Source organism: Ostrinia nubilalis, chromosome 30, assembly GCF_963855985.1.
Source record: "Ostrinia nubilalis chromosome 30, ilOstNubi1.1, whole genome shotgun sequence".
Lineage (NCBI taxonomy): Eukaryota > Metazoa > Arthropoda > Insecta > Lepidoptera > Crambidae > Ostrinia > Ostrinia nubilalis.
The window spans coordinates 1,421,822-1,434,035 of record NC_087117.1 but is presented as its reverse complement, the minus strand read 5'-3'; the positions used below and the strand labels follow the sequence as shown (position 1 = coordinate 1,434,035).

General features: G+C 40.3%; 1 protein-coding gene across 1 annotated transcript in view; it reads left to right on the top strand.

Moving 5' to 3' along the window:
* LOC135085891 (1-phosphatidylinositol 4,5-bisphosphate phosphodiesterase epsilon-1-like) overlaps window positions 1-12,214 on the top strand; it is a 136,418-nt gene that overhangs the window by 87,838 nt on the left and 36,366 nt on the right. Inside the window, exons 16-21 of the mRNA XM_063980676.1 lie at window positions 3,805-3,909; window positions 5,470-5,592; window positions 6,786-6,919; window positions 7,547-7,645; window positions 8,164-8,276; window positions 9,348-9,475. Coding sequence (XP_063836746.1) covers window positions 3,805-3,909; window positions 5,470-5,592; window positions 6,786-6,919; window positions 7,547-7,645; window positions 8,164-8,276; window positions 9,348-9,475 — 702 coding nt within the window. The remainder of the gene's footprint in view (window positions 1-3,804; window positions 3,910-5,469; window positions 5,593-6,785; window positions 6,920-7,546; window positions 7,646-8,163; window positions 8,277-9,347; window positions 9,476-12,214) is intronic.

Sequence of the window (12,214 nt, the reverse complement as noted above, 5' to 3'; positions counted from 1 at the left end):
GAGTTGGGCGGCGAATCTTGCGGGACTTTTTGGGGCTTATCTGTTGCTGGCGAGCTTGCTTGCCTGTATGGCTGCTTTTCATATGATTTGTTTTTATTGGGAATGGTTGGCTGGAGGAAGTATTCGATGGTTTGGCACATATCTATTTTAACATTTTATTATTGTTCTCACATGATCATTAATATTTGCAGATTGTTTTACCACAATAATTATTGTATTTCGTTTAACACAGTGTTTTACATGTTTTTATTTATTTTTAGTTGTGATGGCTAATGAACTGAGTTTATATTATCAGAATACCCGGGGACTGCGCACAAAAACGCACTCTTTTAAGCGAAATGTTTTTATGAATTCCTATGATGTTATTTCATTGACTGAAACATGGCTTATTGCTGGAATAGGTGACGCGGAGCTTTTTGATGATAGGTATCTCGTCTTTCGACGCGATAGGAATTACTCTGAAACCCAAGTAAAATATGGTGGGGGTGTGCTTTTGGCTGTGCGCCGTGAACACACGGCTGTTGACCGACCGGACTGGAATTCGACAGCCGAAGATATCTGGGTCACTATTAATTATAAAAATAAATTAAATAATAATTCAAACAAAATACACATATGTACTCTCTACCTCTGTGAAGAAAGACTTGGATATTCCTACAAAACTCAGCTTATAAATTTCTCAGATAAACTCTCGCACATAATAAATTCTTGTCCAAACGATACATTCATCATATTGGGTGATTTTAACCTCAGTAATGTGGATTGGTATCAAAACGGCGATACTATTGAACCGATGGGAATTGTAGGCGAAGCTCAAATATACTTTTTCGACACTCTGACTGAATGTAACCTGAATCAGTATAATCTATGTCGAAATATAAACAATAGGCTTTTGGACTTAACCTTAAGTAATGTCGATTTGGTTGTCTCATGTAGTGATGATCCCTTAGTACCAGAAGATGCCCACCACAAATCACTCAGTATTTCATTAAGTGCTGCCGTTTTCGAACCCCTGAAAGCAAACCATAGGCTCAAGTACCTATATAGTAGGGGAGACTATGAGAGGATCCGTGAATACCTCAACTCAGTGGACTGGGAATACTCTTTAATAAATAATGATCCTCTGGACGACGCTCTTGACTTCTTTTACAAATGCCTCTATGACGCTATAGATAAATACATACCGCAAAAAAAATATTACCCTTCTACTTACCCGCCATGGTACAACACTAGCTTGATTAAAATATTGAGAGAAAAGTCTAAATACCTAAAGAAATTTCGGATTTATGGTAACACATCTGACTATAGTACCTTTTCTCTTCTGCGTAAAAGAGCGAAATCAATCGAAAATAAATGTTATCGTGATTACCTCAATAAAATGGAAGTATCTATAACTGAGAATCCTAAATTGTTTTGGTCATTTATAAAAAATACTAAGAAAGGTAATAATACTCTTCCTTCTAGTCTATCATATAATGGTATCACATCTGAATCTGGCGAAGGGATATGTAATCTCTTTGCAACATATTTCCAATCAACTTTTTTATCACCATCGTTGAATAACAGAGATTGTAAGGACACACCTGACTGTAATAGTTCTTATTCGATTAGCGACATAGAGGTTTTAGCGGAAGACGTCCTTAAGTTATTAAAGTCAATTGATTTAAATAAGGGAGCCGGTCCAGATCGCATTTCGCCACTTTTCATAGTTAGATGTGCTGATGAATTAACAAAACCGCTTACCATATTATTTGACCGCTCCCTTAAGGAGGGTATTGTACCTAAAATGTGGAAATCTGCCTTTGTCACGCCCATTCACAAATCCGGAAGTAGGAGTGAAGTGAAAAATTATAGGCCGATATCCAAGTTGTGCATCTTCTCAAAATTGTTTGAGAGGATAGTCCACAACCAAGTATACAGTGCCCTATCTAACTTTTTTATCCCTGAGCAGCATGGTTTCCTCAAAAAGCGGTCAACAGCAACTAATCTCCTCTCATTTGCGGATTTTGTCACCTCAAATATGGATTCTGGTGGTCAGGTTGATTCTATATTTACCGATTATAGCAAGGCATTTGATCGTATTGATCACTCAATACTGCTGGAAAAGCTTTTGTCTGCTGGAATCCATGGCAATTTGCTCAGATGGTTTTCATCTTATATCGAGAATAGATCTCAGGCCGTTGCAGTTAACGGATACTCATCCGCATGGCATGATGTCCCTTCCGGTGTCCCACAGGGATCTTTGTTGGGGCCTCTACTGTTTGACATCTTTGTCAATGACATAAACTCATGCTTTCAGTCTTCAAAATTCTTGCTGTATGCAGACGACATGAAAATATTCAAGAAGATTGAAACGCTTCATGATTGTTGTCTATTACAGGGTGATCTCGTAAGGTTGGAAGATTATTGCAATCGGAACAAACTGGACCTAAATGTTAGTAAATGCTTCTCGATAACTTTCACCCGCAAACCTAAACCTATTTTAAATAACTATATTTTAAAAAAGCAAGAACTTACACGTGTTAACGAAATCAAGGATCTGGGCGTTACCCACGACACTAAACTAACTTATGAAAAACACGTAGACACTATCTCTAGAAAGGCCATTAAACTCATGGGATTCGTAATGAGATCTTGTTCTCAGTTTTCGAGCATCAAAATCATCAAGATACTCTACTGTTCATTTGTGCGTAGTGCCCTGGAATATTGTTCACAGATCTGGTATCCACAGTATAACATATACATCAATAGATTAGAAAGTATACAACGTAAGCTGATGAGATTCTTGCAGTATAAATGTAAAAAATACGATGCCTCATATGAATCCAGGTGTAAGAGACATCATATACTGCCTTTGAGTGAGAGACGTAGAATCGCAGACGTTGTGCTGTATGTGAAAATAGCACAGTCTCAAATAGATACGCCAGACCTTCTTTCCTCAATTAAACTTAAAGTACCAAACAGATCAGTCAGACGACCTACTGCAATCTGTATTCCTCAATGTTCTACAAATTACAGACAGAACTCTTTCCTTGTGCGAGCAGCGGCCCAGGTGAACGGGCTCGTCGATGATCGTGAGCTGGACCTGTTCAACTCCAAACCAGTAGATTTTAAAAAAACTATGTCGAAAGAGTGGTTTGAGTTGGTTCCCTGACCGGAGGTTCTTTTGTTCCTGTTTTATATTTATTTTTTATCTTTAAGTATGTTGTTTAGTTTGCAGCGTAATTTGTGGCGTAAAAAGTATAAAATAATTTAAGTATATTAGTAAACATTATTTCAGTTATTGTATGCGAAAACATATAATTGGTGTAAAGCTTTATATTCAGATAGTTAATAAGTCAATTAACACTGTTTGTTTTCCGAATAAAGTAAAATAAAATAAATAAATAAATAAATATAAATGGTATGGTGAAGTCAGAAATTTTGATATCATCATTTTTTTATTTATTTTTCATACAAAATAAATTGTATAAAATCCAATTTATATGAAAATTAAAGTAATTAAAATGAAGATATCAATGTTAACCATGTTAACATGGGCTAGTGTCGGCTCATATACCCATTTACCTAACACCCTGTATAAAGTCGCCGCTTTTATTAGATTTACGCCCGTTTTCATCATCAATGCCTTATTTTTAAGTGACCCCTATGGTAACCCATAACAGGAATGTTGTTTTCATAGGGGTCACTTAAAAATTAGGGATTGATGGTGAAAACGGGTATTAGAGCCTTATTTAAAAGCTTGTTTTTTTAATATGAATTTTATGTTTTTGTTTGATCTTCTTGATATTTCTCTATGTCCAGCTCGTACTCGGCGTCGTCGAGCCACCACCACCCGGTCGGGCCCCGACACAGCAGCCTCACGGCAGCGGCCACAAGCATCATCGCTGGCTCTCCCAATAGGAGCAGGTAAGATTTAACTTTATTTAATTATGCTAGCTTTTGCCCGAAGGTTACACTTTGAATCCCGCAGAATTGCTAAACATAGAGCCAAAGTACACGGTGCGATAAGACGTCACACCGCAATGATTTCGCCGTATCCCGTGACGTGGCGCCGCTTAACCTAGTTTGGACAGGCCTCCCACTAGGTGAAGCGCAACCTTCACTAGATGGTCGGACCACCTGGAAGCACCTGGATGCAAGCAGAGCATGACTGGTCGCTGTGCGCTGATTCTTGGCGTATGCCTTTGTCCAGTAGTGGACGGCATTTGGCTGAAACGACGATTCATCTACAAGTTCCAGAAACTCTAAAAATGGAAAAGAGAAATAAGTTTATTTAAGAGATTGTATTTCTGTAAAATTCGCTACAAACCTGTAGCAATTTTTACAACGAAACAGTTTAAGTAATCCATTCAAATAACAATAATATAAAATTGCAGAAAAAATTTAAAATTTTAATTTCAATAAAGTAGGTAGGTACTTATCTATCTTTTTTATGTTATTTTAAAAATTAAGTAAAATATTATTTTACAGCACACCAATTTTCAGTGAAAATTATCTACCTAATATTTTAGGACACCATGTATAAAAATAACAAAGCAAAATTTCGGATGACCTTGACCTAATTACGCAATGACCTGTAACGCCTGTCCCGTGACCTTTACAACGCATGGTCACCCTCGTGGATAATTAGCCGAATTTAGGACAACGTGTGCTTATAATTACCGCAACTTAAATAGGTATTGACTTTATCCTATCGTGTGTAATAAAATGAGGACACATTAAAGGTTGTTTTTACCCGACTGCGCCTGAAAGGGTTATGTTTTTAACACTAGCTCATTGAATTAAATTTACTTTTCATATTAAGTTCGTTACTCAAGTAGAACATGATAACGCTCAAGCTAAAAAATCTCAATTCAGAAACAGAGTCCCTGATAGCCTATCAGGAACTTATCTGTCAGATAACACATAGATTTTGATCAAGTCAAAAAGACTTGCCCCCCTAGGCCAGAAGCTAGGTATGACTTTACCTTACTATTTAGGTAAGCAGTTATACAATGTGGACCCAGTTAGGGTACAGCAACTTTTGGAAGGAGGCAGAACGATCTTAGCGATTGAGTATGGTGGAAATGGTCATTTGACCGATTTAAGAAAAACACCATTATCTATATTATATAAAGCTCGTCTATATATATAAAACTCAAAGATGACTGACTGACTGACTGACTGACTGACTGACTGACTGACTGACTGACATAGTGATCTATCAACGCACAGCCTAAACCACTGGCCGGATCGGGCTGAAATTTGGCACGCAGGTAAGTAGATGTTATGGCGTAGGCATTTGCTAAGAAAGGATTTTACGATACTCCACCCCTAAGGGGGGTAAAACGGGATCCACGCGTACGAAGTCGCGGGCGGCCGCTAGTAATCCTATATTATTTATTGTGATGAACATAGACGGTACAAAGTTGCCGGGTCAGCTAGTATTACACGAATACTTAGTTGAAATATTATTTTTTGTTACAGTTTAAGAAGACTAGAGACCAGTGAGCGATTCTGGGAGAACTTGAAACACTTGCGGACGGGTTCCGTAGGCTACGACACCCAACTAGACTTTATGGACTTCGTGGCCTTATTTAGGAGTTTTAGGTAAGTCAAAAAAATCTTTTTTCGTCAAATCTATAAAAGCGAAAGGTCACTAATTGACTGACTCACTCACTCATCACGAAATCTCAGAAACTACAAGCGCTAGGAGTCTCAAATTTTGCATGGGGGTTCCTTTTAGAACGTAGGTGCTCACTAAGACGGGATTTTGCAAAATTCTACTCCTAAGGGGGTAAAACGGGATCCACGCGTACGAAGTCGCGGGCGGCCGCTAGTGGGCTTATAAGACTGGCCACCTGGCGGTCCACGGTGGCCAAGGACTTAGAGCGTGCCCAGACAAATATTTAGACAACCCAGGACAAACGACTGTCCTGACGCCTCAGAAGAAGGAGAGCCGACCCCAAATAATGGGGAAAAGGGCTATGGAAAATGAAAAAGAAATAGGCTTTTGAGAAGCGCTTTTACACGTCGTCATAATATCAAAGTATTACTTTGACAGTACCACTGCTTCAGGACAATAAAAGGGCCAGTGCTGAGAAGAAGTGCCAGACGGTCAGTCGCGTTTATATGATCATCAGGTCGTTTAGTCTCCACTGCATGAACACAACTCTCCAATTTACCAGAGCCAAATAAAGAATTTGGCCTACAGTCCCCACTCTGGCCCGACGGGTTGGGGAGGCCTGCTGATGTCCCTTAGTCGCCTCTTACGACATCCAATCCTCCATTTCAGCATCATCATCTTCATTTCAGCCATAAGACATCCACTGCTGAACATAGACCTCCCCCAATGATTTCCACAATGGCCGGTTGGTGGCGGCCTGCATCCAGCGCCTTCCTGCTACTTTTATGAGGTCGTCGGTCCACCTTGTGGGTGGAAGTCCTACTCTTCTAAATCCTCTATTTGCCTCTGGTAAATCAAGTGGTTGTCGTGCTCCTGCAATGGAGACTAAATAACCTGGTAATGATGATGATTACCAGCACCATTTAAGGTACTTCCTCACCGTGTACCACGGCATATGCTGAATGGGGTCCCATTGCGATGGCCATCGCTGTTGCGACAGAGTGACCCTGCTCAGTTCACTTTTTTATTTATGTGCTATTTCTCTTTTTTTTTCCGTATACCTACCTTCTTTGTCCTAACTAAGTGATGTTCATCGCAACAAATGTTTCTTTCTAACTAGAAGCAGAATGTAAAATGAGGAATAGTTTTATTTATACATTTCTTCTCCTCTTTTCAGTTTAGTAATGCGGTCAGAACTAAGAGACGTGTTTGAGCAACTAGCCGTGCCAAGGAACAGGTCACCTCTGCTATGCGCTGAGAAGAGCAGAAGTTCCCCTGAGCTCTTCAGGAGTAGAGCCATCTTCAGGACTGGTGAGTGGAGTCTGACGTCATCCGGTGATATGGGTGTAAGCCCGCCTCTCTTTCCTACCACTGCAACCACTCCAGTGCCGTCTTGAATCTACTAGGGGCCCTAGGCACATAAGGATCAAGGGAGGCCCTTCTCATCTGGAGAAAGATCCTTTATGAGAACAGACGGGGACCTCCTCGATCGCAGGGCCCTGGGCACGTGCCCTGAGTGCCCAGTGGGAAAAAGGGGCCTGACTGCAACTCCAGTATAGGCAGGATCTACAGTTTAGCATCCAATGAAAATAAAGCAGTGAAGGTTGAGGAGTTCCGAGGATAGCTTACTGTCTTCGAACCCGTAACAAAAATCTGAAGAATGTAGGATGTTCCAAATATTATAATATCAGCAGTGATTGCATCAGGTAGACCTGTTTGAAAAGGATACTCTTGGTTTGCATCTTAGCTGATGGAAGTGATGATCAGCCCAAAGTTAGCTTCTCCTGAAATCTTTAATCAAAGAACTAGTTATTTTAAATCCAACTGCCAGATCTATACTACTACTCCTCATGCATTTGCATTTGTCCACGAAAACTTATGGTCAAATAATCCAGCATGATTTTTACCTACTATTTTAAAATTGAGTTCATCTTTCAGGTCTACTGACAAGGAATGGGTCTTTAGACCTAGAACCACCGAGCGACAAGGCTGGCAGGAAGAAAGCTTTCGACCTTCTAGCTGCCGCTGCCTTACCAGGTAAAAAGCCACATTCCAATAATCTGAAGAAAAAGTATTCAGGTTTGAGGGATGACTGGAAGTGTATAATAGTAATAATTAGAAATTTACCTTAGAATAGAGTAGTTGATACAGTCTCAATTGATGTGCTGACTACCTTACGCCACTGGCGAGTGGCAGAACCTTTGAGTACAGTGGCGCCAATTGAATGGAAATGCAGTACGGAAATAATTAATTGTGGTATTTTTTATGAGCTTTAAAAATGATTTCACGTCACTTCTAGGTTTCTAATGAATTCTGACTGAATAAAGTAATTTGTAAAATAAACTAAAATAAGCCAAGCTTTTCGAGCGTAATCTAAAATCGACTTTTTTTTGTAATTATGTTTTTTTTTATGTGACGTTATGTTAACTGCGCACCTCGCGCCATCCGTATCAGAGCGTCGATGTGACGTCACGGCTGCCAGGTGCGCAGTTAACTTTGCCGGCTTTTATTTTCAGCTCCCCTTTGATAGTTTTCTAATCTATGTATTATTTTAGGTGCTTGCCCAGACGTGAGTGGAAGAGTGTTGTCTTTGCCCACGCTTGGCAAGTTCTGCGAGACGAGACAAAACGAGCCAAAGACTGAAGAGCAACTGAGAGACATTATTCAGGTGAGCGAATATCTAGGACAGCGGTTCCCGAATGGTGGTCCGCGGAACCCTGGGGTTCCGTGGAAAGGCCGCAAGGGTTCCGTAAAAAATATTATCCCACGTTTCGTGACCGACGTTGTTCGCTCGCACCGACTTGTTTACTCACAAGGGAGGGGCAGGGCGTGCAGGTGGAGTAGTACGGGGGTTCCGCTAGGTAAAGTATAATCAATTAGGGTTCCTTGGCAAAAAAAATTGGGAATCCCTGATCTAGGAGGTTTTATAGCTTCATCAGGTCATTTAGTCTCCACTGCAGGAGCACGACCCTCTAATTTACCAGAGGCAAATGGAGGATTTGTCCTACACTCCCCACGCTGGCCAGACGGGTTAGGGAGTCCTTAAGTTCGCGTATTTATAAGGTACAAATGGGACGCCTTTTACGACATCCAAGGGAAGCGTGGGGGTGGTCTTCTACTATGCCCAAACGAACGGTTTTGTGTAACAATTAGGGCCCTCGCCCACGGCGACTTTTTAGGAAACGCGCGACATCATCGCTACTAACGAGCGTTAGTCGCATTTGCAACGCACTACAGAAGTGATGCCAACACGCTACTAACGCGCTACAGAAATTCGCCGTGGGTGAGGGCCCTTAGAGTGATTAGAAATTAAAGGTTACCTCACCACTTTGGTAGGTGCTAACCTGCGCAATTTTATAAACCAAAATAAAGAAACAGATAAGTTTTCTTTATTTTATGTCGTCGGTCGTTGTGGAAATCCTTGGGGGAGGCCTTTGTCCAGCTGTGGACCTCATTCGGCTGAAATGAAACGAAATCAAATAAACTTAACGTTTTCTGTCTTCTTACTATCACAACTACCTAAGTACATGTCGTAGTGTTTAGCAATTCTGGTAGATTCATCATCATCATCATCTCAGCCATAGAACGTGTTGCTGAACATAGGCCTCCCCCAATGACTTCCACATCGCCCGGTTGGTAGCGGCCTGCTTCCAGCGCCTTCCTCTTACCTTTATGAGGACGTCGGTCCACCTTGTGGTAGATTAGGTGTCTAAGATTCTAAGAAACCCTTTTATTTTAGAGACACGAGCCAGACCCAGCCCTGAGAGCGGACCAGTGCCTCTCTTTCGAGGGTTTCGTGAGGTTCCTGACTGATAAAGACAACTATGCGTTCGTTCCTGAGCAGAGGAGAGCGAACAACTATGTTAGGTGAGTTAGGTCACAGGTCTAGCTAAAGTCCGGTCGCCGAGCACATACAATTTCGTCCAATAACCCCAAGCTACCCATCTAGGGTTTCTCATTTCTCGACCTATTTTTTTTCTCGAGTTTCGAGAATTCTCGAGGCCAAAGTCTCGAGTTTTCTCGGGTCTCGAGTCTTTTAATGAAAACTGTTAAAATCGGTCGAAATTTAATAAAAACACAGGTTTTTTAATCTAATATACCTACTTTTATTACACAACAATCAATATTAGAATTTAGTACCACTTATTTTGGTAAGGAAAGTAACAAAAAATAAAATCTTCTTTCATAATTAATATTAACTAATAATCATAACAAAAGTCATAAAGTCACGTGCACTTTAAGGATAAATAACAATAAATATCTGGAGCTACAATTGAATCACTTGTTTTCCAAAGAACACAAGTCCAAATAGCAAAATTACGATGAATAGGTTTTTTTATAAACCATAAAAAACTTTTTAATAAATGTTTAAATTTCTTAAAGATAACGATTTGAATAAACTTTACGAGGAGGCACGAGTACTTTTTTTTTTGGGGAAAAATGCATTGAATTGCATACCTACCCTACGGGGACAGGGTAGGTTATGTGGGGCCCACCAAGTCAGAAGGACAAGGCATACCCACTAAAAGACCCCGGTGCTCCGTCATTCGCCTTAAGTGGGAAGGAACTGTGGTATTCCGGACAAAGCCTTCACTACCACAGTCCCTCCCGGCGATTGCCCGCCTACACGGCGGGAAACCGCCCAGGACTGGGGGAGGCACGAGTACCTAACCTAACAGACAGTTAATAAATTTTTCAGTCTTTAAATCAGTCAGAGTTAAAACATACATAATAAATATAGCATACTCGTTGGTGAACATTATTACTTAGTTTCGATTGAGATCATTACTTGCAAATCAAATCAGTTAAAGGAAGGAAGGAAAGACTAGGCCAGTCTAAAAGCAACGTTAACCTATTAAATAATTAAAAACTAACTTTTGTCTAAGAAAATAGGCTTTCAAGAATATTAAAGCTTCAAAATCGAAACTCGAGAATTCTCGAGCTCCGGTAATTTTTTTCTCGTCTCGAATGAAGCCAAATTTCTCGAGTTCGAGAAAGCTCGAGCAGAAACCCTATACCCATCCTTATCGCTCGCGCGTAATTATTTTACTGTCGCGCTCGCACACTCACTGCGGCCCCCCGTCGTAGTCGCGATTGGGGTTGGGGTCATTGAACGAAATTCTATTTGCTTGGCGATCGGACATTAGTGCATAACTGAATCAGTATCAAAATCAAAATTATTTATTCAGTTTAGACCACAAGTGGCACTTATGATCGATGATATCTGAGGCACGTCTCCCTGCCTAGGCGCAGACTGCAAACATTTTGTCGGCCGATAGTTTATTCGGGCAGTTAATCAGTATGGGCATGTATACAGGGTGGAATTATGTAATGCCACCTGGAGGAAAAGTAGAGATGAAACGGATAGTTGTTTGGCCGGATACCGGATACCGGATATCCGGCCAGCTGGTAGGCCGGATAGCCGGATATCCGGCGGCCGGATAGTTGGCCCATTGTCTCGTTTCATGTCGTGACGAGTTTAGCGCCGCACAGGTGCTTCGAACGCGATCAGTGGGTCTATTTTAGTAGACTAGTCACACTTTTCGAAAATCGAATCCGTCCGAGTAGAATGTCAGATTTTGCCACTTGTCTAGGGGGCAGATCAATTCGGGCGATTTCGGTTGCTATCGTGAGTGTGTGGTTGAATAGCGAACTGCATGCATCATGTCATGCATCAGTGAAAAAAAGATCGCCTTGGCAATATTTCGACAAACAGATATTTACTTATTTATGTATTCGTCATTAGAGTGAATAGCCCAGAAAAAGAAATTAGTTTTTTGAAAGGCCTTAATATGGCTTTTTTGTAACTTTTTGGACTTTAAATAAAAGCCGTCATTATTATAAGCCATTTTATTGATATTTACCTCAAAGATTAATGTATTTCATTTTATTAATAGGAAATTGTCGTAGTTTTTTAATATCCGGTATCCGGCCGGATAGTGAGCTACTATCCGGTATCCGGCCGGATAGTAAATTTAGGCCGGATATCCGGCCTACCGGATAGTTACCGGATATCCGTTTCATCTCTAAGGAAAAGTACTCTTAATAATGTAGATAGAAAATTCTACTCAAAGAAAACATTCCTTTATTTTTGAAAAGAAATAGAACTGCATTCAAAAATTTCCGAAAATTTTTCGAAAATTCTCTACCATGCCATACAATTTTCTGTAAATAATTAAAATAATGTAAGATTTCATGGTTTTCCTTTCACTTGATTAATCAAGTTTGTTAGAGAGATTTCATCCTTATACCTCACCCTAACGATCGATGCAATAAAAATACAGGGTGTAATTTTTAACAGATTTTAGTTGGTTCGATTCTAGGTATGGCAAGCAAATTTTTGAAAATCTTTGAATGCAGTTCTATTTCTTTTCAAAAATAAAGGAATGTTTCCTTTGAGTAAAATTTTCTATCTACAGTATTAAGAGTACTTTCCCTCCAGGTGGCATTACAAAATTCCACCCTGTAGAAGTGCGCACATTACACCGATTGATTTATTTTTCATACAAATTAGAATCAGGCCCAATTATCGGTCGACTAAAAATCGATGGTCTGCGCCTAGGCTAACAAGCGCTCGCGCAGTACTGCATTCCGAAGAAGAATTAT